Here is a 27,581-nt window from a genome sequence, read left to right as displayed (position 1 = left end):
AGGACATATTTCCTTCACCACTCACAACACGATTCGAGACTAGAGGGTGGGACCTACTTGTACTGCTAATTCTAGAGTCCTGATCTATATGTAGACAAGCTTCCAAGTTGAAACTAACTTGTTTCCAAATAGAGTCCAGAAGCGATTAACAACCACAATATAATCCACTTTAATTGAACACTATTTTGTTACGTCCCAGGACACACACATGTGAGTTAGATTAATTATGTAGATCATAGTCAAGGTTGTATTTGACCATCGATCTAGTTCCCTTCCAATTAATATTGTTCCCGGGCACTATTTTCAGTATATAATAAACATGTATAATGTGTTCCAATATTAATTGACCAGCTTCCTCAAGCAAACGCCTAAGTGTATAATCTAGCAAGAATTAATTTCAACCCTTATTTTAACAATGTCGACTAGCTTATAGACATTAATTCCATGAATAAGCAATTCCATCTATCAAAGATGACAATTCCATGCTTACACAAAGCATGTTTCCACTATGAGATTCATGAATAATTAACAAGCAATATTTGGAAATAGTTGAAGGACACAAATTCCTACACCTCCCACTCGTTCATCCAGATCACCCTGCCAATCAACATCAGTAAAATCCTGCAGTTGTAGATTGTCTCTGTTAAAATATAGACATAAATCCAAAGTAGCCTTAACACATCTCAAAACATGCTTCATTTGATTCCAATGTGCAACACTAGGGTTCTTTTGATATCTGCTTAAAATTCCTACTGCATAGCATATATCTGGACATGTAAACAATAGTGCATACATCACGGACCCCAAAGTAGAAGCGTAAGGAACAGTTTCCATTTTCTTCTTTTCCCCAGGAGTTGTAGGACACGTTTCCTCGCTGAGTTTAGTCCCTACTACTAAAGGTACAAGTACAGGTTTGCATGTTTCCATAGAGAATTGTTTATGTACAGTTTTCTAATATGACTTTTGAGATAAACCCAAAATTCTTTTTTTCCGATCTCTAAGTATTTCCACTCCTAGAACATAAGAAGCATTACGCATGTCTTTAATATCAAAGGTAGAAGATAACCAAGACTTAACTGTTGTTAGCATTTCCTTATTGTTAGAAGCAATAAGTATATCATCAACATATAGTGATAAGAGTGTGAAATTTCCTCCCACTATCTTAAAATAAATGCAATGGTCTCCTTCCATCATAGAAAAACCATATGATGCGATAGCATCATCAGATAATATATTCCATCGGAGTGAGGCTTGCCTTAAACCATAATTTGACCTTTTCAGCCTACATACCTTTCCCTGATTTCCTTCTTCAATAAAACCACCAGGTTGAGACATATAAATATCTTCCTCCAAATTTACATTCAAGAATGAAATTTTGACATCCATTTGGTGGAGTTTTAGATCAAAGTTAGCAGTTAAAGAACTAATAATTCAAAGAGAAGTAAACTTTGCAACAGGAGAAAATGTTTCCGCAAAGTCCATTCCCTCCCTTTGTGTGTAACCTTTGGCAACAAGTCTGGCTTTGTACTTTTCCACGCAACCAAATGCATTTAACATCCTTTTAAATATCCACTTTGATCCTATAGGCTTTCTATCATTTGGTAGGTCCACTAATACCAAACCTTATTATGTTCCACGGATTTCAATTCCTCTTGCATGTCAGCCATCCAAAGATTGGATTCTGTACTAGACATAGCTTCCCTAAAAGATTTAGGTTCGTTCTCTGAGTGATGTTTTGGAATAATCTTCCCCCAATAATACATAATAATCATCAAGATATGCAGGGGTATTTATATTCCTCCCACTTCTCCTAGGTTCACTAGTAGCAGGAGTTCCAGCAAAGGGATCATTAACAGTATGATTTCCTTATTAGAAGCATCAGTTTCAGCATTATCCATGTTAACATCTTGATCAGGAATTAATAATTCCACCCTATGACGTTTTGCCCTACGAGGTGTGTCCTGATCTAGAAAAACAACGCCCCCTACTTTCTAGTAATTTCCTTTTCTCAATATCATAAAACCTATAGTCATTAGACCCAGTAGAATAACCATAAAATTTCCAGGTTGGCTCTTAGGTTGCAGTTTAATTCTATGTTGAGAAGGCACTCTTATCTGTACATTGCAGACCCAAACAACTAAATGTCTTATAGTGGGTTTCCTCCCCTTACATAATTCATGGGGAATTACAGGAACCGATTTTGATGGAGAGTGATTCAATAAATAAACAGTTGTGTGCAATGCTTCCCCCCACCCCCAAAAAAACTCAATGGTAAATCAGAATAAGCCATCATTGATCTAACCATGTCTAAAAAAGCTCTATTCCTCCTCTCGGCAATGCCGTTTTGTTCATCCACCGTATGATATGTTTAAGAGAAGCTTCTAGTGAAAACTATGGCCCCCGGGTCTATCTTTATCGTATATTAAAATCCAAAATACCTTGCTGCAATTTATGTACCATTATTTTATTTTGTGTTTTTGTTTATCTATCCATCACTACGAGATTTGATCCTTTAATTAACCGCCAAGGGATTGACAACCCCTTGTTTGCATTGGGCGCAAGTATTTGTTATTTTGTGTGTAGGTGTTGTTCACGAGGTCTTGTATGGTCCTCCTACTGGATTGAGAGCCTTGGTTCTTAACTGAGGGGAATAATTATATCTACTATACTGCATCATCCTCTCCTCTTCGGAGAAATCCCAACGTAGCTCATAAGTAGCAACCGACATATTAATCCAATGCCAAGTGTGAGTTGATGTGTGTTTTGTGCAATAAAATATATCTAAAATATCACTTTACCGAAAGATAAACTAATTCATTTTAACTTCAAATCTTACAAACTTTATATCCAAATCGACTAGAAAACTGCAAAGAATCCAACTAGAGCATTCTCATGCATGTTTAAACACTATAAACCTAATGTCTTGTAGTAAATCCATTTTAACTTAAATTATGCATGTGAAGTTCTTTAAAAAACAACTGTTTTATGTTTTCCGACTTCACATAAATTGGAGGGTAGTTGTAGCTTTATTTCCATGACATTAAAATGGCATGCATCATTTGCTTGCGCATTGCGCTATTACCTATGTTTGTTCTGTTTCTTGCCGGATTTGCTCCTGGGTTTCGAAAACGACGCTTCTTACGTGCACGCTTGTGATCCATCTCACAACAATGTTCCAAGGATACGTTGCAATACCAGGCTGTTGCAACCGAAGGCAAGCAACCCCCCTTAATCATGCCTTACCCATGCTTTATCTCCCTTTCTTGCACTAGGGTCTTACGGCGCTTTAGTGTTGATCGATACCTCAAAAGAAACTTTATACAGATTTATGCTCTTGACAACCTCCCAGACCGAGGCTATGATCCAAGCAGCTATGGGACAAGCGCTCACTTCCTGCGCGTGTGAGGAACGTTTTCTTCTGAAAAGAGCAAAGTTCACAGTACAACCCTAAACTAGCCAAACGGTTTAAAACTCAACCCTAAACTGCAACAACGGTAAACATACACCCCCAAACTAACCACACGGTCCAAAATTAACCCTCATCTCTATTTTGACACCGACAAGTGGTTTTGACCACATTACCGCTGACTAGGCAGTGCCAACTCGGCAGCCCCAGCCAGCTAATTTTGTGTTTTTTCCAGAAAACCAAAATAAAAAAACAAAACAAAAAACAAGAGGAAAGGAGAAAACCCTGAAAAAGAAATGGAAACGTTATTCCATAGCCGGGACAACTGCCGTCCACCACGACTGCCTTGTACTCCCTCGATTACTTTTTACTCCATGTATAAGATGTGTGTCAGGTCAAACTTTCAAAAAATTAAGATTCATGGGCAGTTCATACCAGAGAAGAATTGCCGCCACTAGTTTTTTTAGCTATGAGCACCTCTGAGACACTGAGCCGGCATATTATTTTGAAATTGACGAAGTCATCACAAGTGTCTCATAATCGAATACAGGCGGGACTGTCTCCTTCCACTGGACGCACATCACCGAAAACATCAGGACTTAAACCCTAATGGACAGGGATACCCTTATCTTGCTAACCATACAACCACATGCTAGATCACGGGTAAGTATTCACTAGTCATACTTTTCCGCATTCCCGCAAGAAAATACTCTCTTTTTTTAGAAAAATAGTTATACTTTTCCGTAGTTTTATATTGGGCCACTCTAATCCAGCCGATAGAACTCCTGCGCCTGCTCCACGCCGGACGCACTTTCCTTGTGGACGGACGTGGCGACCGTTTCCTTCCGAAAACAAGAACCGGCGGCCGCCGCCCGGGCTCGAACTCAACAGCCATGGCCTCCCAACTAGGGACGCCGACGGCGAGATATGCCCCACCTGCTCCCAGCACCATCACTTCTATAGGCGACGACCTTCTCCGCGAGATCTTCCTCCATCTCCCCTCCCTCCCGAGCCTCGTCCGCGCCGCCCTCGCCTGCCGCACCTTCCTCCAAGCTGTCCGTTCGTCCCCCGTCTTCCGCCGCGGATTCCGGTCGCTCCATCCATCCCCATTCCTTGGCCTCTTTATCGAGTCCTACAGCTGTTCCCTCCCTTCTTTCGTCCCCCTCCGCCGCCGGTCCGACCCAGACCTTGCCGCCGCAATACGCGGCGCTGATCTCTTCCTCACCCGACTCCCAGAAGACAACGACGACCCCTCTCCCGGGTGGGAGATCCAGGGCTGCCAAGACGGCTACGTCGTCCTGCTCAACCGGAGCACCGAGCAGATTGCCGCCTACAACCCCCTCACACTGGCTCTGGATTTCCTCCCTCCACTGCCCCAAGAGATGTCCCGCTCCCGCTCCCTCGAGATCCACATCGTCTTCTCCCAAGAGGGCCAGGGGTCGTTCCGTGCGGTCTGTGTCCGCCACGGCAGGTCCCTGCGGCGGGCGCGGGCGCGCATCGCCGTCTTCTCATCGGACGACAGGGGCAAGGGGTGGCTGGTTATGCCGGCGGTGGATACCGCGACCCCACAGCCTGGGGATGGTGGAGTTGACAAGCCCATGTTTCACACTGGTACCCTGGTGAATGGATTCATCTATTGGAAGCGCAAGACCCAAGCCTGCATGCTTGTGCTCAACACTGCGACATTGCAGTTCTCTCAAATGGATTTGCCGCAGCCCCTAAAAGAGAAGCACTTCACAAACTTCAGGCTTGGTCAGACCAAGGACGGCGAGCTCTGTATCGTTTGCGCGGATGATTCCCGTGCAAAGGAGTGGACGCTTGCTGTTTGGTTCTGGAGAGCCAACGGTGATGGTGTCAAGAGATGGATGGAGAAGAGGTTTCCGTTGCACAAGTTTGTTGAGTTCACCGAGTGTTCATTAGAAGATCATATCGTGGTCAACAGTGTGGCAGTTGTCGACGGCTTTGTGTACCTGTCTAGTTACTGTCACGCAAGTACTGAATCTCCTGAGTGGTTTCTATCCTTCTGCCTTGAAACAGCGGAGCTCATCAAACTCTTCCGGGGTACATTTGACAGTCCTCTCCATCCCTACATCATGGCCTGGCCACCTTCTTTGGTATGCAACAAGGTGAGCCTGAACTTGAATCTTCCTACATCTGGTCCCTGGATTATAGTAGTATACAATTAAGTTACTTAAGAGCATTTGAGTGCCTATTGTTGTGAAAATCTGATATCCTCTCTTCACATTTCGCTGTTTTGGTCAGTTTTTGTTGATGTTTTTGCTACCGAGGGATGAATTGATTCTCAGTCTAGATATAGTAACATGTCTGGTTTGCGTATCTCATTGTACATGAGTTCAATTGCAGACTATATATATGTTAGTACGAGGAGGCAATATTTAAACTTTTTAGCACAAGAATTTCGGTAGGATATATGATAGCACACAGATAGAGTGCCACATTGACAATATTTGAGGCTTGAAGTTTCTTTTCAGTAAAGTGCAGAAAATGCTGTCTAGACAATATTTTGTAATGTTAACCACTATAAGATGGTAATGGTGCAACTGTGTGAAATATCATGCTACATTCGTTGCCTTTGTGCATGCTAAATAAATCCATCATGTATTATTGGAATCTATAACCTCGCACAATTTGTATTATATATACATACATGTCAATCTTTACTTACAGTGAAACCCTTTTTTCTGTCTCAGATGGATTCAGAGACCAAAGTAACTGGGGCCAATGTTGTAGAAGATGGTTTGTAAGCACAGAGAAATTTCCCTCTGTTCTCGTCAGTGTTGCAGTCATGCAAAGAATCTTTGGTTAGTGATGATGGGGCAAAAGTCGCGGAGATAGAGGCCTTTTTACTTTTGAGGGTGAGAAGAAGTCTGAGCAAAATGGCTGCTCTACATACAGAATTGACAACTGCGAGGAGTCGCATCTTGAGGATAGGTGTTCTTCGATAGCTACAGGGAATAGACAGAAACAGAGAGCTGATGATCAATGTACAAGGAGAGGCCGTGGAGAGCCTGTGACCACTTATTTGCCAGTTGAACTTGCCTCTTTGGAATGGTCACCGCGTATTTCTTCTGTTGAGATGAGCGGCGTATTTCTTCTGTTGAGATGAGCTTTTATTCAGCGTGGCTAGCTCCCAAGAGACCGAGTGAGCTTTTATCTTGATCTTCATTGATGTTTCTGTATTGCTGTCTATGATTGAGTTTGGTGTTGCACTTGATCCATCTTACAGCACTTTATGTCCATCCTAATATTTTAGTTTAAACAGTTCTTCTCAATTGCTGATTGTGTATTCTTCTGCACTTAGCCTATCATACTGTGGATCTCTATTGTTTCCAAAAGAAAATCACAACCTACATACTCCCAACGTCTGGAAATACATCCATTTCTCCGACAAGTATTTCCGGACCGAGGGAGTAGATCACAACAGAAGGTGGATACTGGCTTCTCCTAGTCCTAGGTCGATGGAACATATATACCTTAGGGGGGAAATTAAAAAGACTGTTCACAAATTGTTGCTTATCCACAGGCAGTATTTACACCTAATAATACATTAAGTTCACAAAAGTATTATGTTCTTCAAAAAAATGTCCACAAAACATTCTGTTTTTGAAAGAAAAAGTTCAAAAAACCATTCTATGAGAAGACTGCACATAGCATCCATGCTGAAAGCAACACATATGGGACATAGGGAAACAATAGGAGTAGTATTAAACCAAGTGAATTAGTCACAACACTCACCACACTGACCAGTGACCATCAATATGCCTATAGCTTCAAGCTCTCCAGGTACCTCCTGCCTTCCAGCTTCGCCGCAAAGTATCCCTTGGTGAAGTCAAGGCCATCGACCGTCTTGTAGCGTGCGTCGCCCAGCTCCTGAAACGGGCCGATCGTGCAGGGAAGGTGCACGCTGTGGAACGCTGCAATGGTGATCCTTTCCTTGTCAGGGTTAACCACCGCCCGGTGCTCGATGCTCCTGTACTTGCCGTTGGTGAGGATCTGTTTGAAACCAATGGCAATTTCTCAGTGTTTTATTTCAACAAGCTTAAATAGACAGGCAGCTGATGACTTGAAGCGATCATACTATTTGCAGGTCAAACAGAGCAGATACTAATTTGAACTAAAACCATGACAAGAATTACGGAACGGAGGGTGTACTAGCTAGGAACACACCTCAAGGACGTCGCCGATGTTGACGACGAGAGCTCCGGGCAGCGCATGCACGGAGAACCATTCCCCATCCTTCCTGATCTGCAGCCCTTGCACGTCGTTGGCGTGGAGGAGCAGCGTCATGCCAACGCCGTCGGTGTGCGGCGAGAGGCCCAGCACCTTGCCGGCCTGACGGCAGGGAGGGTAGTAGTTGATCCTCACGCACTGGGGCAGGCCCTTGAAGGTGCCAAGGAGCGCCTCCTGGTCAACTCCCAGGTCCTTGGCCATGAACCTGAACAGTTGCTCGGCCACACTTGCTAGCTCCGTCGTGTACTTGTCAAGCGTGTCCCTGGGGATCAGGATGAGCACAGCAGCAGGGATCAAAAAATGTTTGAAACATTCTGGTTCATGTCACCTGAAGCTGGAGGGAGGGATCTAGTTGACGAAAGAGAAAACCATTTCACTTTCACCTGAAGGTGGAGGGCTTGGTAGGCCAGAGGTCCAAGCTCCGCTCCTGGGCGGGCCTGGTGGCGAGGAACAGCAGGTCGACCCAGTCCAGCTTCTGCTCCTTTGGAGAAGACGAAGTGGTGGCCGAAGCCCTGCATGCCGTTGGGCGGTATCGCCACGGCCGACTTCTCCTCCAGGGGAAGGCCGAAGAACTCGGCGACGTCGGCCTTCGTCTGCCCCAGCAGGCCCCCGTCCACGGCATGGTTCACGAGCTGCAGGGGAAGAAAACATCAAACGCCTCCAACGATTTCTCCGCCGCCTGATGACATGACATGAATCGTGGAATGGAATGATGTTGTTACAGACCTGGAAGAAGCCCCAGTGCTCGCAGGCGGATCCGAGCTTAGCCGACTCCTCCACCGAGAACTCGGGGTCGAGCAGCCTGGACATGTCGATCGTCGGCAGAGCATGGCCCCCCGCATCGGCGGCGGGGGGATCGGCCTCGATCTCCGGCCTGATGTACCTCTCGGGGACCTCGCCGGAGTCGTGGACGGTCGCTGCGAGGGCCTGCACGCTCTCTTCATGGCCCGTGAACTCCACCTTCATCTTGTCGAAGGACTGCCATCCTTCCGTTGGTCCAACCAGCTTTGCTGGTGATCAATAGCTATGAGCGGCTGATAGCTGAGATGTGGAGTATGTATCTAGGCAGGCGAAGGCGATTCAGGCAAGCCATTCTTCATCACGAAAGTCAACGTTCCCCTCCAATTGCATACTCAAGAAATTGTGTTTTTTGTTTTCGAAGAGCGCAACTTGATATAACATACTTATGCAACACGAAAGCTCATTATTATGTAACAGAAAGTCAAGCCCCGGAAAACAGATTTTACCAGCCGCCATTAGCATATATTATTAGCATATACAGAGCTGTCCATGTCTACAACATACAGATGCAATATACTGCCGAAGGAATCGTTGAGAGTGAAGTCTGTTTTAAACCTTCAATTCATATGGCTCGTCAGAATCAAACCTCAACCTTCAAATCCCTGAAATTGACACCCTCTACTCACTAATCCTGGTCTATCTCAACCCTAAGTCTTTCTGGACTAGTTTGTCACACTAGGAAAATGACGATCCCGGCCGGGATCATTCATTACTCACTGACTTCACGGGTCCGCATGTCATGTCCATCTTCTTCCCGTAATTTCTCTCTCTCGCCAAGAACTGTGGTGTTCGTTCAGAACGGTTGAGGTTTAGGCAGAGGAGCGATGGGAAGGGCAAGAGAATGGGCGCATGGGAGCTTGTCTTGTCGCCGTTCGCGCAGTCCATGGGGCACGGTGAGAGGCATGCTTGCGTTCGGCTTGACGTGCACTGGCGTAGAGCAGTGGCCTAGAGCGAGAAGTGGAGGGGAAAATAGGGGGAGAGCGAGTGATTGGAGCTCATCCAATGACGCGGTAAGGCGAATGAGAGTCCGGGAATCCACAGGGGCGGTAGGAGCAAGCCCGGAGGCGAGGTGAACTGCAGGGGAGTGCGTGCATACTAACTGTTCGACAGAATGTTACTGGCTACTGGAGGAGCAAATGGCCAAGCTGGGGAGGAGGGAGGCAAGCGTGCGCTATAACTCTTAGAAAATAAGGAAAAGTGAAGAGGAAAGCTGATTTTTTTTGGAGGACCTGAACCGCCGGGACGAACTGCTACGTGCGTCCGCGGAGATGCTCGGTAATGGCAGCCAAAGCACGGCATACAAAGTGATGTCTCTCGTGTGCGAGTCTTCACACGCAATCATGCACTGCGGACGCATCCACTGTCCATCCAGCTGATGGTGGGTCAACGATGCAATGCAAGAGCTTGCTGCCACATGTTGTTATGTATTCGTGCCTAAAACAGCTCAATTGATCGATTCTGCTACTCAAGGCATGCACTTGCAACCGCCAACCAGTACATAGTCGTCGAAAGGATGCTCGACGGGCCTGGTGAGGCGCAACTCGAAAACTACGGGCTGGCGTAGCCGGACATGTCGTTCGTACTCCTCGCCGGTGGCGATCTCGGCGGGTACCACACGTCCGAGGCCATCGTCCTCTATGTCCAAACAGCGCGTGAGGACCATGAGTTTTTATGGGCGCACCAAGGCTACGAGCTCGAGGACCTGCACACAGCCATGGCTCGTTGTCATGGTTGGTCAGTGGATGAAGATAATGGACATAGATGTGAGAATAGCCTCTGATCCTGGTCGGAATCAATTTTTCCTGGTGCACCAAACAGGTTAGTGGTCGATCTTGACCGGGATTGATGAGTATAGGGTGCAGATTTCGGGGATTGAAAGGTTAGGGTTCAATTCCGCCGATGAGTTTAAGGTTTTTTTTCAGACTTCACCCAATGGTTGATCTAGTGCTGTCAACGATGAGTAGGTTCCCTAAAAAATAGAAAAACGATGAGCAGCTAGTTTTTTTTTCCTGAAAAAATCAACGGGCAGTTTGTTGCCTCAAGCTTCACTGATTTCCTATACGATTCTTGGCAATAAAGGTCAACAATCATCATATGACATACTCCCTCCGTTCCTAAATATAAGTCTTTTTAAAGATTTTATTATGAACCACATACGGATGTATAGTATGTAGTCCATAGTGCAATCGCTACAAAGACTTATATTTAGGAACGGAGGGAGTATATGGTAAGCAATCCAAACAATTCAAAAAAAAATCAAAAATCACAGAAAACTTGCACCTTCATGATTCACTGATTTCATTGTATGTTTGGTGTACGTTCCTTGGCATATAAGTTTGACTGATCGAAGTGAAACCCTGTGCCATATGTTAAAACCAACAAAGCGTAAGCATGAAAAACGCATGTCTGTCTACAGATAACGGCCGCGAAAACGCACCAGTGCACACATAAGACAGACAGAACAAAAAAAACACAGGTGCCACATCAAGATCAAAGCATTCACTGGAACCAAGAAGCACCAGTCGATCATTCCAACATGGGGCTGGTACTCGAGAGAAGGTAAAGTACAACCGTTGATGAGTAAGTTTAAGCCAGACCCCGTCGTTCTTCTCCTTGGCACTGTATCCATACAGATTAAACGGAGGGTTTGGGGGTGATTAATGGCTAATCCTACGACACAATAATACTGTCCAGTGCAATAAAGAGAGAAAAGACACTAACTTAAGCTAGTTTTATAGTACATCACACACACCAGCTCCAAAAGCCTTCACTCAAATCCTATCCCCTTTTGCTTCCATACTCGGCAAGCTACCGATATGTACAAACACGCCATGGTTGTCTCGCCAAAACAGCGATTGCCTTGAATTAGCCATGGGCTTTTCCTGTTTCCACAAGGTTCCCGAAACGGATTGACAAGCACAGGATCAGAAATGACACCAATAAATGAAGCTCCGGAAACAACGAAAAGAGAAGAGAGTTACCTCTTGAGGCAGAAGTAGCACTCCTGAAATTAGTCCTAGGGACTTTTTCGCCAGTAATTTTGGAGGCTATAAGAGAACTCTGCAGGCCCTCGAGCAACTGAATTACAGAAAACAGCAAGACTAAGTTAGCAGATGTATCAAGCTCCATAAAACAAGTGTATGTAGAGGTTCCGCAGCAAGCTCAGACATGAAACAAGCACACAATGGGGAAAAACAATCAAATCGCTCAGATTTATTCTAAAGGGAGCAACACTAGTATAGAAACTCATCGCAGTAATGAGACCTCTGACAAAAGCCTAGAATGACTACAACAATACAGAAAGGCTCAAAAGTACTCCCTCCGTAAAGAAATATAAGAGCGTTTAGATCACTGCCTTAGTGATCTAAACGCTCTTATATTTCTTTACTAAGCTATAGCTATATTATGCACCGCCAAGGAGGTATTACCAATATTCAGCGACGGAAAATAGTACAACTACAGTATAAATTTAGTGCCAACTTAAGGACAGTTCCAGTAGTTACCCGTGAAGTTGGTTGAATCCGGCGGTTTGACCTTCGGGGTTCAGCAGAATCTGAGCTAGTCTTGGCTGAAACGTCAGGAGTTTTCAGCACCCTCCTGTTCACATTACTATCAGCAGAAGGAACGAATTTCCTTTTAGCTCGATTAGCAGCGGTTGAATTCTTCTTGATAGCAGGAATGGTTGGTGTGGCTTGTAAACGTGATTCCGGAATAGAAGCATCTTCAGTTCTAAGATCAGTGGCATGAGCCAAATTATTCTGTTCAACAGTAGGGTTAACAGGGTTGGAAGAGCTTGTCGTACTTGCCACAAAAGCAAAAGTACTTTCAAGAGCACTAGAGCTTGGGATAGGAGTGGATAAAGGATCCTCGCCAGGAACACTGTTAGTTGATGTTGTCTGAGGCTTGGCAGATTTAAGTCCTCTGGATCGCATGTCACTTGCCCTCTTGGCTCTCTGGTCAAGTTTTAGGGTGCTTTCCCGTGGTCTTGGCACCTGTGGCACTGGATGTTTTGCATATCTTGTGGATGCACTACCCTCAGAAATCCTATCGGCTTGATCGCCAACATAATGTTTGCTTACATCCATAAACTTCTTCTTCTTTCCAGGTTTTGGAACACCAAAGACCTTTGTTCCTTCCTTTTGCAGTCCAGGTCGCCTGGTGGTTTTAATCTCAGTTGCACCTTTTCCAATGTTAAAAAGCACGTCCCTATCAGATAAAGCCAGTGACCTTGGCTCATCTGGTTTTACTACAGTGTTAGTGCTCTTCTTGTCTTTGGTAGGGAGACGTGCTTCTCCAACAGTAGGCACAGGATCACTCACTATAGTGTTGGTGCTCTTCTTGTCTTTGGTAGGGGGACGTGCTTCTCCAGCAGTAGGCACAGGACCGCTCACTACAGTGTTGGTGCTCTTCTTGTCTTTGGTAGGGGGACGTGCTTCTCCAGCAGTAGGCACAGGGTCATTCACTACAGTGTTAGTGCTCTTCTTGTCTTTAGAAGGGGGGCGTGCTTCTCCAGCAGTAGGCACAGGATCGCTCACTGCTGTCCGCTGGCGTTTCTCATATGGAGAATCACCCTGTACCCAAAAGTATTGTTATTCAAATATAATTGTGCATAAGTAAGCGCATTCCATACAAATAAAAATGTACTCCATCCAATGCAGAACGAGGTGTGGCGTATTTGACTGTCCAAATATAAGTTCTAACCTTAAATTATGTATTTCTTTAGTAGTTAAAAGATGAGATCATAAGAACTTTTGGAGACAAATCCAGTAGTATCAAATTTGAGTAAAAATGTCAGTATTAAAAAAATTGGATTAATTCTTGGACAAAGCTTAAATTTTCCAAGCAAGTGTAGAATATAGAAGGAACCTTATTTGATTTATCTTTCCTCTCTCGTGCACGGGACCACTCTGTCCATTTCCCATCCTGCCAAACAAGTGATGGACGAAGATTCCAAGCATCAAGGACTAAGGAATCACCAGCTGAAAATACATGATCAAGACAATAAGGGTGGTTAAAGAATCATCTATTGAAGAACTTTTCCCACTAATAAATGAAAATCCACAGGTCAAACTGGAAACCTAAAGCCAAAGATCAATGGTAGGTTAGCAACAATCAAATTATGATGACATCAATTTCAGTTCAGATATGTTGTGGCAGCTCCACTTAGTTGATTGCAAGCATTCATTATGTACAAACTATGGTAGTAGTAAATTATTACTAACTTGAAACATGCACTTGGCAGCAAAACTCAGAATAAGAACAATGCCATAAAGGATGAGAGATGGACAGTCATGCTAATGTTACCTGAAAATTGCACAACGAACTTTGTGTCACCAAATTCACCATTTTGAGAAATGATTCCCTCCCGCCAACTGTGGAAAGAAACAGGCTCCAGATCAATAAGTGATATAAAAAAGAGAATACTAGTATCTCCGTCAACCTACTATCAGAACACTGCTGGCACCAGAATGAACCTATAAAAGAAAATAAGACAGTCTAGAATTGCTCTAAAATCCACTTTTAGATGTATATACTTATGAAATACTGCTTCTGCGCACAGCCTTCAAGTCCAAAATACTGAATAGGGCTACCCACCACAGCATTGAGCAGAAACACCATCAGTGGATATGCAAATCTACAGCCTATATGCTGCTATCTTCCGGCTTCCGGCATTTACCCATGAAAGAGCAGCATGTAAGAACACTGAATGGCATACCTGTTTTTTATCCATGCATCCACGTGATCACCAATAGCCCAAGAATAATTTCCTGCTGTGTCCCTACGCCTCTTTCTAGTACCTTTCAAATTAGATATAGTAGCAGGATGGGCAAGACGTATGTGAGGTGCCTTCTCCCCATCCTGCTTCAGTGACACCCATTCTTTTGAAAGACCAGTCCCTAAAAAAGATAAGCCAATCCCACAGCCTGATTAGCATAACAACCAACACTTACTTTGGTGTAGCTTGAGGATAATCAAAGAGTGGGAAGAATGGATGCATAATGGAAAATGGAGGTGCAGATATGAATAGAACAATCGGTACTAACCTTCACCGTGGGCTTCATAGCTGATGCATGCACTATCTTCATTTATATCAAGGACCTTCGCAGAAAACCAAGCTGCTCTAGAACCACCCTCAGCAGCGAAAACCTGACACAAAAATAAAATAAGACAATATAAGGTTTTAAAAGCAAAGCTGACAAACAAATATATATTTAATACCAAACATGAAAAAAAGAACTAGAGAACATCGCACTCGTTAGCCGCTTAATCCCATGAAAAATATTAATAGATTAGTCACAAGTACTCACTCTGTTCCAAATTAAGTTATAACTTTGTCCTAGGATTAACATCTTAAGTTTGACCAAGTCTACAGAAAGATATACCACCATCTACAACACCAAATTTTGAGTACTATAGATATTAGCACATTTTTCTATAGACTTGGTCAAATAGAAAAAAAATACTTGGATGAAGCTAGACCTTCAAATAATTTGGAATAGAGGGGGTACTTATTATTATTATTATTAACAAATGTCATTAGGAAAAAAGGGTCAAAGGTGTATATTGAAATTCATAAATAGATGGAGTCATGGAGAATAGATGCATCGCAAGGAATAATGGAAGGTACTCGCTTCGTTCCAAAATATAAGGTGCATAAATTTTCATACAAGTCAATCATTTCTACATTTGACCAAAATTTTAAAATAAAATATCAACATCTACAATGACAAATAAATCAAATATGAAAATAGTTTTCATGATGGAACTAATTATGCAAATAATTTTCTGTAAAAACTTGGTCAAACATGCATAAGTTTGAGAAAACTAATACACCTTATATTTTGGAATGGAGGGAGTATTTTTTAGCTTCAAAAATGTCCACAGAGCAGACTATCATCTTAGTCATGTCAGAAGGGGGAAATATATCCAGACAAAAAGAAGCAACTGACCTCAACAAGAGATCCTTTTCCAATGCCATTCCAAATTATGCTTGGTGCTGTATCATTTGTGTTGCCATTGAGTGGGGCAGCAGTGGGATTATCTTCAATCCCATTCCCTACATGAGCCAAACAAACAAAAATCAGCTGGAGGTGAACATCGATCACGAGATACCAAAAGGTAATTGTAGCTTTACCTGAGGGCGTCTTATCTGGCTGCGAATTTTTGACACTGGAAGATGGCTCCAAGTTCTGTATTGCTTGATCATATTTAGCTTTGCTATCATGCTTCTTGCCAGATTTATTAGTAGGTATCTCCAATTCTTCTGTTACCGCATTCTCACTGGTGTTACCAGCCTTCGTATTCTTCACTCTATCAGACTTCCAGTAGCCATCGGGACCAGCCTCCAACAGCTCACTTAGAGTAAAAGGCAGAGGCTCACCCATCCCTATGATTGTTCCTGCTTTGAACACAGCCTCTGCAGCAAGCTCTGCAGCTTTAAGTATAGCATCTAAGTTTTCTGCACGTTTTGCAGCTGCAGATGCCTCTTCAACCCTTTTTCTAGCAACCTCCCGTGCCACCGAAATGGTGGAACCTGGGGCATTAGTGCTGTCCTTTATTTTCCATGATGATTTGGGCGTCAAACTTGACACACTTGCCATATTATTTACATCAACTTCGCCAGTGTCACGCCTCTGCAAGGAATTAGCAGATTTCGTAGAGCCAAGGGCTTCTTCTGCCATCATTTTTGCCTGCAATGCAGCCAGCGACGCCATTTTAGCAGCTTCTGCAGCAGCCTTCGCAACAGAAACTGCTGCAGAAGCAGCAGCAGCTGCTGAAGTAAGCTTTTGTTCTACTTCTGCAGGTAATTTGCTCCTTGAGTTTGTGGATAAGTGGTTCCACACACCTTCACTGTGCCTAAGTGCCTCCTCGGAGTACATGCTTGCACCTTTGGCTTGGTCCATAGATTGGTCCACTGCACCACTGATCTGTTCTGAAAAGATTATTCTTTGCTCAGCACCCTTACCACCCAGGTAGTTAGGCACAGATGTGATCAAACTTGCGTTAGGAACAAGCCGGCTACCCAGAACACTACTTGGAGAACGAGTAGATAAGGTGAAGCCTGGTGTCTGCTCACTGGCAGGAATAACAGATGCAATGTCTGTTCTGAGCTGGGATGATGCAATGTCCGTTTTGAGCTGGGAGGAAGCAATGTCAGGTTGCTGTTCTTGACTTGCTGAAGCTTTCTTTCTTTTTCTTGGCTTTGGTGATGCAGCTCCAGCTCTATTACGCTTAGAAGCCGGTGTCTTCTGTTTCTCCTCCTGTACAACTGCTAATGGAGAAGCAACAGTAGAAGACTGACTGGGAAGAAATAGACCAGGCGTAATAGCTTGTGAAATGGATATAGTTTTACTAGATCCTTTTGCAGATTCACTTGAAGGCACAGTTGGTTGCATTGATGAATCAAATATTAAATTTTGTGGTGGAGCCAGCCAAGGTGCAGCACGTGGACCAGGGCTCTGAGGAAACCAGGATGCAACAGCAGAAGTAGGCTGCCTTGTCTGTGAATTATATGTGAATACTGGTGATACAGCCTGACTAAAATCCAGATGGGAACCTCGTTGCAGGTTCAATGTAGAACTACCAAGAGGTGACATGCTGAAAGTTGGTGAGTGCAGAGTTACAGCAGTATGTGCTGGCAACACAGTTTTGCCACCTTTTTTGCTAGCTGGTGAAGTTTTACCTGCTGTACCCTTACTGGCTTTTTCAGCCACATGGCTGCCTGCAGATTCATGTGCTCAGGAATTAAAAATATATGTATGTATAATATATAGTGTAATCATCGTATCGCATAGTTACCTATACGTGAGCTTGTAGGAGTTTCCAAGCCAGCTACAGGTGACTTCTGATTCTGAAATATCTTAACAGCAACTCGCCAGACTGCCTCCCAGGCAGGCTTGCCGCCACCTACTGTATGTTAATGCGAAAATTTATGAGACAAGGCAAACAAGGAAAAATCCGCAAAAAAGAAGGAAAAACAGAGGACTTCCATCTATGAAACAACACACACCAGGTTCTCCAAAAGCTGACACCATGTAGGCCTCTGCTGGTGGTATTCCTTGACTGCAGAAAGAAAATTAAGTTCCATAATCCATACATTTCCAATTACACAAGTAAACAACACATATGTAAGAGAGTTCTAACTTACATAAGAGCACCATAAACAAATATCTGTGCACGCAGCTGCACATGTTGTAAATCTGTGAAAGGTTGGGGCGCTAGAGCTGCACAAGAAATTGATGTATTCAAGACAGGTAATAGAGATATCTGAACTGTCTGAATATAGGAGATTTGCCTACCACTGCTCTCAGGAGTTGGATGCTGTTGTGGCTGCTCTAGCGGTGCACTTTTAGTTTCAGTACTATGACCAATATGCGAGCTGCTAGAGAGCACCCCAACACTTTCAACCACTTTGTTCCCTGATTGTTGTTCTTTGCCGGTCTCCAGAACAGACGTTTTCTTACTCACTTCACTGGTGTGCTTCAACACATTTCCAGGAGTCCCAGATTTGGGGATTTCTGAGTTTACCTAAAAATTAGGAAATAGTAAACAAATTACGATAATAAATCATGCCAATATCACAGCTAAGGTGTGATGTTTAAGCTTCAAACAGTTTGTCCTAGCACATGTAAGTCCAATTTGTGGTATGTAAGCATCAAGCTCATGCACAAAGAGCAAGAGAGAGAGAGAGAGAGAGAGAGAGAGAGAGACCTCGGTACTTATAGCAGCTTTAGATCTAGGGAAAGGGCTCCAAGCAGGACGATGAACTTTCTCAGACACTTTTGGTGGATCTCCGACCTCAAATGAGAAACTTCGATCATCTGCTGTTGTATTTGCCTCCTCAGAAGTAAGAGTATGTTTTATATTTCTGGCAGAGCAATCTTCTGAACTAGGGGAAGCGCCAGCTGAGGCTGTAGGGTCTTTTTTATCCTCGGATTGTTCAGTTAGGTTGCTATGAAGCACAGCGATACCCTCCTGCCCACCTTCTTGGAGACAGGGTTCTGTGCAACTAATCACTGTAGGGGAACCGCATGTAGCATCATTATAGCTTCCTTCGTTATCTGTAGCAAATAGAATGTCACTTTGCATCCATTTGAATTTTTCAGCTGCTTATGTTAGAACGTGCATACTATTCATAACAGAATGAAGACAGCCGAGTGCACTTAATCACCTATAGTGGAGCTTAAATTTGTAAAACGTATCGAAGTCCAAGTGCAAGGATTAAATTTAAAGAATGCTCCAAAGTTCCATGCATGTCTTTCAGAAATACATTATGGATCTGGAACGTAACGGAGCAAGAATTAAATGTGCAAACTTGAGGGGGGGAAACGATTTGCACTTCAACTTTAAGGGAAAAGTATAAAGGATGCTTAGAAATATTTGCTTTGTAGAAAGAATGTTTATTCTAAAAGAAGCACTGACACACTGCTCTTCTTGAGGAAAACTGCATCGCTAGTATTATGCTAGCACAAACAACTAACCTTTTATATGCACATTTAAATCATCATTTGCATTTAGAGGAGTTTCTATGATGATTTGTGTACCCTTGCCAGATGAGACATCCAAGGAGGAAGCAGTAGCTAAATTTCCTTGATGCCCAGATTGTACAGAAGATCCACCAATCTGACATTTCTGTGGATGAGAAATTTCTTGGTCTTCAGATTGTAACGAAGGTCTGTCAACCTGGCAATTCTCTGTATGAGCATCTGGATGATCACCTGAATGAATCCCAACCTTGTCAGTTTCAAAAGAAAACCTGCTTAAGTGGAATACATATTGCTAATAGATACATGGCTGGTAGAAGGAAAGAAAAATATGAGTCACCTGATTTATCCTGACTTTGATTCGTGGTCAAACTACCCAAAGAAGTAGGCAGCCCTTCGCACTGCGGATTTTTTGCGACAGGATCGGTACCACTGCTACAAATAGAATTGATGTCAGAGTTCACCGACATTGCTGACTTCTTCACTAATGACTCAGAAACAGATGCTACAACTTCTGAAGAAGAATTAGCAACTCTATCAACTGAATCCACATGATTTATTGAGGAAATCGTCGAATCATTTCCTTCAAGCACACCAACAGGAGAACCATCGGATGGAACACCTCCTGAACAGTCAAGTTTATCCATTGATTTATTGGATGTATCAGCAACCGTAGTAGAAATTATATCGCTGCTTAAATTGTTTAGAGGTGCTATCTCTTTTTCTTGAGGCCCAGAATTAGTTCCAGGCTCGTCTTCTAAAACAGGCGTATCATCTTCCTTGACTGGCCACTCGTGATTTACTGAGGAAACGTTTGGACCATTTTCATCAAATAAACCAGCTGAAGAATTGTCAGGTGCAACATGCCCTGATGATTCAAACTCATCTTTTGATGTACCAGTAAGACCTCTATCGTTTCCATCATGACCAGCTTCTACCAAGCATTCAAGGTCCCCTGAAACCGCTGAGATTTCCTCCCTACCTGATTGTTCTTCTGAAACAACACTTTGTAGATTATCAACAGAATCTTGATGCTGCTCTAGCACTCCAAGCTTTGAGTCGACGTCATTGTTGATGTTTGTATCATCCATAACAACATTTTTTAGATTATCAACAGATTCTTGATGCTGCTCCGGCACTCCATGTTTTGAGACATCAACTGTATCTTCCACTCCATCACTTTCCGTTTCTTCTGGAGCTCCAGTGACATGGGCAGGCTGCTTTCCATCTGGAGACTGAATCAACTCACTACTTTCGGTTGACAAGGGAGTGATCGGATGAGGATTAGAATTATTCAGATCTGACTGGTTTTGACAAGATTTAGCAGAACTGGGTTCTTCGCCAACGCCAAACTTCTCAATGACAATTTTTTTGTGCGCGTCCACTGAAATTTTATGGCCTTCTGCCCCACGCTCTACTTGCGAAAGGGATGGCTGAAGTGAATCACTGGCACTCTTGCAAGTGTCATCATTCATTTGCAGCATCTTAACCGGATTTGTGATGGCCTCCAATAATCCATCAGAGCTTTCTGTCAATTTCTGCAATTCATGCATTCCTCCTTCAAGTTTATTTGAATGCATATGATTGCCTTGCTCAAAGTGATATGAGCCAGTGGAGTATATGTTCTGAATTCGAGCTAACTCCGAGAAGGCTTCGTTGCTCAACTTATCGGAATCAACTCCAGCTGAGTGTATGTTGAGATTGTCCAAAGAATCACCATCATGAACCACCTTAAAATAGTTGTCAACAGCTGGACAGGCTTCTGGTGTGTTTTGAGAAGCGGAAGACAGCTTCTCACTCACAATGCACTTCTCAGAAACAGAATCCAACATATAGTTTGACTTCCTGCCTGACAAAGTTGAAGACACGGCATGTTCAGCTTTCTCAACCATTGAGAAAGGTGCAATATCTTCAAATTGAGGTTGACTTGTCAAAGGATCTTCTGGCATTCTAGAATGAGTGCCCTGGGACTGGTCATTCTCAGTCGGCACCACAATGCTGTCTGACGGAGAGTCACTAGGGTTAGGTTGCATGTTGGATGGACCAATTTGACTGTCCATGCCACTTAACTGCTGATGCACATTATCATTCATGTTACCAGTCATCTCATTTTCTCCCACTGACTTCAACAACATTTCCACACACTCAGTGGATGTTGCTTCTGACCAGACATAGTTACTCCTAGATATGGAGCAAGGTTCAGCTGCGCTAGAACTAAAACCAACAACACTACTTCCAGTGGACAGCACCTCAATCCAACTATTATCGTGCCCTCCTACACTGAAAAATCCTTCAGAGTCTGTTAAATTGCCAAATCTGAGATGGCCCTGTAGTTGGTCGTCAGTATCAAGTTTCGGCAGTGCAAATGGCCGCAAACTTGATGGGGATTTACTGTTGTCTTCACCAGCTAGTTGAAAATTTCGGCTCTGGAAATCAGTATCATCATAATCCATGGGTGTTTATCTGCAAGATAAACAAACTTAAGATTTATATAGAAATGGAAGTTCCAACATGTCAATGACGAAAGTAAAGTGTGAGCAAGCTAGGCATTTGGTAGATGGTTTACACATGTCTCCAGTTCATACATAAGCATAACTACATAAATCATCAGTCTTCAGATGGGTGATCAAACATTACAGGCCTAATAACCTGCTTAATAGGAGCGAAAGGCCAGAATCTTAGCCAATTATAGGAGGTCACAACCCCTTGCCTCCCCATGAGTCTCGCATACAACTGCAGTGGACAGCTAATCGTGTTTTTCATCCCACTCCCTCTATCGACATAAGTAAATGTGCATAAAAGAAATGAACTTATGGGCATCAGCCCGTTCCTAAGCTCCACATAATAAAGCATGCGAAATGGACCAAATACTAATTCTGCATGACATATGCCGTACCAGCAAATCATCCTCTGCTGGCTAAAAGCCTAAAATCGAATCGCTAGTGCAGGAACTCAAAGCCGCAGTTGGCCACAGCTGGACATAGTAAACCCGACACTCACGGACTGCCACTTGGTGCTGCTCCAAAACCCTAATTTCCAAGACCTGGAAACGAACTTGAAATCAGCCCGCCAAAAGCATCCAAAACAGGAAGCGTCCCAGTTCAAGCGCCACCCAAAACCCTAGCTCGCCGGGGCAGGCGCTACCCCGGAGCAATTCCCGACGCGAGCACACTGCACCCATCAGCCACACGCGGTAAATGGAAGGGGGGGAGGGGGAGATACCGAGGTGATGTCGCTGGAGCTTCTAGCACCCGCCATACGTGAGTGGGGTGGTCGGAACCCTAGATCCTGCGGGGCGGCGGCTGCTGCTCATACCCCGGCGGCCGGCGCCGGAAGAACCGTACCTCCTGCTTCGGCGGCGTCACCTCACCGGGGGGAAGGCGGCTGCGGGGGCGGTCGGCGGCGGGGGGAGGGCGGCGGAGGAGGCGATGAGGCGGGGGTGGAGTGGGGTTTGTAGCTTTGTGGTTTGGCTGCGCGGAGCACCACGCCAGTCGCGAACCAGGCACAAGCCAGTCAGTCGGCCACCGCAGACTGAGGGGAGGAGGGAAGAGGGGTGCGGGCTGGGGTTGGATCGGGTTAGGGGTCTTGTTGCGGCGTTTGGGTTTGGTTTGTGACGAGACTTTCGCCTGTCGCGACGTCTGGTTCGGTTGGATAGTGGGGAGTGCGAGAGTAGGAGCGGGGGCGCCACCATGGACTTGGCCCGTGCACCACCTGTGACTCTGTTGGTGGTAGACTAAGTGGTAGAGGTGTCGATGCGTAGTGGGTCATGTGTGAAAGCCTTCTCTTGTGGTGGGTAGGTTTTCATCACATCTAAATTTTGTGATTTTTACGATGGAAGTGTAAAATGTTGAAATAAAATAGAATAATCTATTCACACGGTGATCGTAGTCTGAATTACACCAATGTGATGGATCGATGGGTCCATGGCATATAATCAGTATCATAAGAGCATCTACAACTGCGGACACCAAATCTGGCCCCTCGATCGCCCGCAGACACAGTCGGGCACGTCCGTGGGCAGTGATCGATCACATATCATACTTTCTCCAATGCATCCGAATACCTCATATTCCATCCATCCCTTAATTCAATAAAGAACATGCAAACGAAATCCTACGTACTACCAAATCACACTATCCTAACTACGCTTCATCGTCGGATATGTCCACGATCTCCGTGTCGGACGCCGGGTAGATTGACACATAGGAGGGCTCCGGCTCCTCATCATCATCCATATAGGCAAGATCTCTTCGACGTCCGCTTCCTGCTCCGCCTGGAGGATACGGCGGTTGGCCTCCGCATCCGCCTCCGACTAAAATGAATCGAGGATTGTCTCCTGCTCCGCCTGTAGATCTGTGTCGACCCGCGCCTCGTCCTCCTCATGCTCCTTGTCCTGCTCCGCATCCTCCTCGTCTTCCTCCTGCTCCGCGTCCTTCTCCTCCTCCTCCTCCGAGTCCTCATCCGGATCCACCGCGTCGGGAGGTAGCTCTGCGGCGATCCGGGCTTCGCGCCTTGCCCGGATCTGCTCAAGGCACTGCAGTCGGTGCTCTGGCATTAGATAAGGGTAGCTCCTGGCCTGTCGGCGTATTGGCATGGCTACTTGATTGTGGTGGCGGCCGGTGAGCAGCCGGTGAGTGAAACATGGAGGTGGAAGGGGATTGGAAAGTGGCGGCGGCGGACGGGATGGAATGAAATATGGATGGGTAGGATTTCGGTGCCGGTGTCACCTTAAATAGCCGAGCTAGGGGCCTTGCACGGCGCACCAGAGCGCCGCCACGTGACACCATCAGTCTGTTGGAGGACGAGTTTCGGACCGCTGGGTTTCAGAGTGTTTTCATTGGGGACTCGTACGTCAGTCCGACGTGCGGATGCGCCCGGGCCTCCCCATATCCGTCTCAAATTTGGGCTGGATATGAGGGCTGCCAGTCGGCCCGGACGTTTGAGGTCGGTTTGAGGTGTCCGTCTGGATCGCCTTTTTTGACCGATCAGTGTCAGGGCCGTCCGCCCGGTCGTTTGAGGCGCTCGGCTGTAGATGCTCTAAGATCATGCAAATTTGTGATTTCATTGATAGACATTATTGTTATTTGCAATAGTAGTTTAGCTGGGTCTATAGAAAATGAGTTTGGGAAAGGATGTGTCGTGCATGTTCCCACATGTTATTCACTGCGACAACTCATTTACACGTTTTTCTTTGTCATCGTTTTTATCGCCAACTAAATGTGCGGTGCACCCTTGTCTTTGCCACATCCCAACACTCGTCAACCTATTGCACCATACTCCCCCTATCCCCTAAATGCATGTGAGCAATATGAGTTGTGTCATAAGTTCATAACCAACGAATCATATGGGGAGGGCTCATCATGTTCCCTTTTATAAAAGTGTGTCAATTTATCATTACTTGTTTTCGTCTGACTCTATTATAATTTATATGATCAAATTTTAAAGTCTACTCTAATCATCAGTGATAAATTTGTTGTGACAACAACTCATGGTTTACATTATTTATAAGTTGAATGTGCATACTTGTATGCTCCCATCACCACCTAGCTGATCTTCTTGTAATGTGACATAGCCATCGGGACTAATCACCGTGTGAGTACAATTTGATCTATTTCAAAGCTGAGTCTGGGAGAGGGTGCATTGATATTCACCGTGACAGCTCAGTTACGAGATAGTATTATTTGTCGTTGTTCTAGCTACCTACACCATTGCCTTTGCCGCACCCCGGCGTCCGCCAGCTTGTTGCACGATAGTGCCCCCCCCCCCCCCCCTCCCCCTTCTAAATGTGCATGAGCAGTGTGAACCATGACGTAGTCACCCAGCCATATCATTTTGAAGTGTTCCCTTCCATAAAAAAGTTGTGCAAATTGGACCCTTAGCATGCGTCGTCGGCTATCTCTTACAAGATCAAATTTAAACACTATTTGTCAGATGTGAAATGTCTTTTGACAAATGCTCAGGATTTTACATCGCTTATAATTCAAAAAATGCATTGCCCCGTTATGGCTGTGACAATTCACATCCAAAACGGATCTTGGCATTTGATGTCACATGACTATATTTTTTATTTTTGTTGAGGCTAAAGACTGCGGTGTTTTAGGGAATGCGCAACTTGAATGTTCACGCCAGAAATTCACTCTTTAATAGTATCTATAAAAATGTTATTTTATGCTTGTTTTTGTAGAGAGGCCATATTTTATGCTAGTACTCTCTTCAATCCATAACAATTGTGTTGATTTAGTACATCCATATTAATTGTCATTGATTTAGTACAATTAATGTACGAATAAGAGGTGAAAACTGGAAAACAGCGATGCTACACACACGATGATATTGGACGATCACCGAACGATGCTACACATCGAACCGTCCATGCGTTAGAGCAAACGTAGCTAGCACCGTTCATTCTCGCATCGTGCGGAGTTCGGCCGGGCAGTGTCGTCCGTGCAGTAGTTTCGGCTGGAAAATAGCGGGCCTCCTGGTAGGTTGCCCGGTGCATGGACCGGGTCCTGGTGTGTGCTGAGCGGGAGCGGGCTTTGTAAAGTGCGAAGGCGCGGGGTCAGCGTGCCTGCCATCCCCCGAGTGATTTTCAAAAAAATAAAATTGCCATCCTGCGAGTGACGCCTCCGTTCAAAATGAATTGTGTCGGTCTCGGTAATGACCCACCCGCGCGTGCCGCGTGGTATGGCGGGGGGAGCGGAAGAGACGAACGGCACCCGCTTTGCCTCGTTATCCACACATCCACAGAATCAACCCATCTCGATTGGGACCTGAGAAGAAAAGGAGTCCACGGATTTCGGAACCTAAACCGAGAACAACTCATTTTAAAAAAATCGAAAACAGCTCAATTTTTGCAGGAGTTTCGAAGAAATTTCCAAAGGGCTTGTGCAACGTTCCACACCCCTGGAATCTGGGACGACATTTTTCTATACCTTTTTTTTGACAATGCTATACCTTTTTTTTGACATCAAACACTTTTCTATACCATTAAGGCTATTCATAGTGGGACTATCATATACTAGTATCATGCATATGATACTAGTCTAGATACCACATGTGCATAGTATCATAGAGTAATATCATAGATGATCTTATTTTATTATCATGCATGTCCCGAATACTACCTATGTTACTCTAACCCTCTCTCTTCTTTAATTATCCACGCGTATTTGCTAGTCCTGAGTGCATGATACCAACTAAGGTACCACCACTATAGCCAGCTTAAGGGCATCTCCAACGACGACCCGCAAATTTCCTCCTGCATTCGTGTCCGCGGACTGCCACGGACGGGGAGACCAGTCCGCGGACATGGATGCGGAGGCCGCCATCCAATGTTATCATGTATATGTTCGCGAGTAAATTCAAATTCAAATGTACCCCGATCCACACAGCACGTCGATCACATACCCGATCAGAACCAAATAGTGGCAAATATGCTTAGCTTTTTGCATGCCCGAATCTAAAAGAACATCAGTCTGTGCATTCCTGCCCTACCGGACCGACAATCCCAGCCGTCAGCTCCCCGATCAAGGTGGTGTCGTCGCCGCCGCGTAGGCAGCCTATGCCTCTGCTTCCGCGTAAGCCTCCGTTGCGTCCTCATTCTCCACCGTCGCCAACTGATCTTTCCGACGCCGCAACATCTGGTACCGGACAGTTTGCACGATGATTATTGCATCAGCATCCAAAGAGTCCACATTCAAGGTCAGCATCTTGGCGTCCTTCGCATTGGCGGCGATCTTCAACTTCTCTTCCTCAAGCACGTCCCTCCTCTCTTCGATCATGGTCCTCCTCTCTTCGAGCTTGAGCTTCTTCTCCACCGTCGCCAACTGATCTTTCCGACGCCGCAACATTTGGTACCGGACAGTTTGCACGATGATTATTGCATCGGCATCCAAAGAGTCCACATTCAAGGTCAGCATCTTGGCGTCCTCCGCATTGGCGGCGATCTTCAACTTCTCTTCCTCAAGCACGTCCCTCCTCTCTTCGATCATGGTCCTCCTCTCTTCGAGCTTGAGCTTCTTGTCCATCGCCTCAATCAATAGTTTGAACCTCTCCGCCTTCACGCATGCCTCCTCCTTGATGTCCGAGCACTTCACGCATGCCTCCTCCTTCTTTGCCAAAATGTCCTCGAACCTCTCCGTGAGCTTGGCCACCACACCTTCTCGCTTCGCCCTCTCCTCCTCCAACTTCTTGCCCCGTGAATTTCTTATAACCTTCTTCGACGGTTCTTGGGTTGGGTCGATAGGGTCATCGGTTTCTTCCCCGATGGCTTGGGCGGCAGTCTTGGCTATGAAAAGGTTCCACTTCGGTTGCCCATTTAACTTCAACCAACAATGCATGACAGTGAAGGACTTCTTCTCCAACTTCTTGTACACCATGCAAGCACGAGTATGCTACAAAAGTGAAACATTGTCGACAATGCATAGCCGTCTAGTGAGCAACAAAACAATACATGTCCGGCTAGTGATCAACAAAATTAAGCACATCTGGCTAGTGATCAACTTACTTGCTTGGTGATTTGTGCACCGCTAGGCCACCATGCAATGAGATGCTTCAAGTGCCTGCAATACTTGGACACGGTCTCTTGGATGGTGTACCATCAATGGTTGAGGGACTTCCATTCACGGTTCCCTGCTCAC

At 44.9% G+C, this 27,581-nt stretch overlaps 2 protein-coding genes and 1 pseudogene across 6 annotated transcripts; 1 reads left to right on the top strand and 2 right to left on the bottom strand.

Annotated features, from left to right (window-relative positions):
• Window positions 1-4,153: 4,153 nt before the first annotated feature.
• Window positions 4,154-7,324, top strand: LOC123128787 (uncharacterized). Of its 2 annotated transcripts, XR_006463439.1 has the most exons (3): window positions 4,154-5,532; window positions 6,118-6,569; window positions 7,196-7,324. XR_006463439.1 is itself a non-coding variant. In XM_044548889.1 (2 exons), the coding sequence occupies exons 1-2, from the start codon at window positions 4,300-4,302 to the stop codon at window positions 6,169-6,171; spliced, it is 1,287 nt and encodes a 428-aa protein (XP_044404824.1). In that variant the 5' UTR covers window positions 4,154-4,299; the 3' UTR covers window positions 6,172-6,699. The 2 variants fall into 2 exon arrangements, 1 of the variants encoding a protein (XP_044404824.1); XM_044548889.1 differs by lacking the exon at window positions 7,196-7,324 and having other exon boundaries at window positions 6,118-6,699.
• LOC123128800 (2-oxoglutarate-dependent dioxygenase 11-like) lies at window positions 7,125-8,623 on the bottom strand (annotated as a pseudogene). Its single transcript, XR_006463441.1, has 4 exons — window positions 8,384-8,623; window positions 8,041-8,289; window positions 7,595-7,919; window positions 7,125-7,420 (listed from the first exon to the last, which is right to left on the bottom strand). The product of XR_006463441.1 is annotated as a 2-oxoglutarate-dependent dioxygenase 11-like (transcript).
• A 2,319-nt stretch (window positions 8,624-10,942) lies between these two features.
• Window positions 10,943-22,524, bottom strand: LOC123128770 (uncharacterized). Of its 3 annotated transcripts, none has more exons than XM_044548871.1 (17): window positions 22,165-22,524; window positions 19,283-21,405; window positions 18,940-19,176; window positions 18,170-18,519; window positions 17,758-17,986; window positions 17,607-17,682; window positions 17,469-17,521; window positions 17,258-17,368; window positions 15,594-17,180; window positions 15,409-15,515; window positions 14,503-14,605; window positions 14,175-14,355; window positions 13,763-13,830; window positions 13,325-13,437; window positions 11,962-13,029; window positions 11,440-11,536; window positions 10,943-11,340 (listed from the first exon to the last, which is right to left on the bottom strand). In XM_044548871.1, exons 2-17 carry the CDS (start codon window positions 21,393-21,395, stop codon window positions 11,324-11,326), a joined length of 6,510 nt encoding a protein of 2,169 aa, XP_044404806.1. In that variant the 5' UTR covers window positions 21,396-21,405; window positions 22,165-22,524; the 3' UTR covers window positions 10,943-11,323. The 3 variants fall into 3 exon arrangements, with proteins under 3 accessions (XP_044404806.1, XP_044404810.1, XP_044404812.1); XM_044548875.1 differs by having other exon boundaries at window positions 17,258-17,365; XM_044548877.1 differs by having other exon boundaries at window positions 19,003-19,176.
• Between the last annotated feature and the right edge of the window lie 5,057 nt (window positions 22,525-27,581).

This window comes from Triticum aestivum, chromosome 1B, assembly GCF_018294505.1.
Source record: "Triticum aestivum cultivar Chinese Spring chromosome 1B, IWGSC CS RefSeq v2.1, whole genome shotgun sequence".
NCBI classification, from domain to species: Eukaryota; Viridiplantae; Streptophyta; class Magnoliopsida; order Poales; family Poaceae; genus Triticum; species Triticum aestivum.
Note: the sequence above shows the minus strand (reverse complement) of the source record. Positions and strands in the feature narration are given on the sequence as shown.

What these genes read in the sequence shown, in the direction of transcription:
- LOC123128770 (XM_044548871.1), bottom strand. Translation starts at nt 21,395, where the DNA reads ATGGATTATGATGATACTGATTTCCAGAGCCGAAATTTTCAACTAGCT. An exon ending in TTTGTTTATGGTGCTCTTAT is followed by an intron (nt 17,522 to 17,606) that starts GTAAGTTAGAAC and finishes TTCTTTCTGCAG; the next exon opens with TCAAGGAATACCACCAGCAG. An exon ending in GTTCGTTGTGCAATTTTCAG is followed by an intron (nt 13,438 to 13,762) that starts GTAACATTAGCA and finishes ATGTATTTTCAG; the next exon opens with CTGGTGATTCCTTAGTCCTT.
- LOC123128787 (XM_044548889.1), top strand. Translation starts at nt 4,300, where the DNA reads ATGGCCTCCCAACTAGGGACGCCGACGGCGAGATATGCCCCACCTGCT. An exon ending in CTTCTTTGGTATGCAACAAG is followed by an intron (nt 5,533 to 6,117) that starts GTGAGCCTGAAC and finishes TTTCTGTCTCAG; the next exon opens with ATGGATTCAGAGACCAAAGT.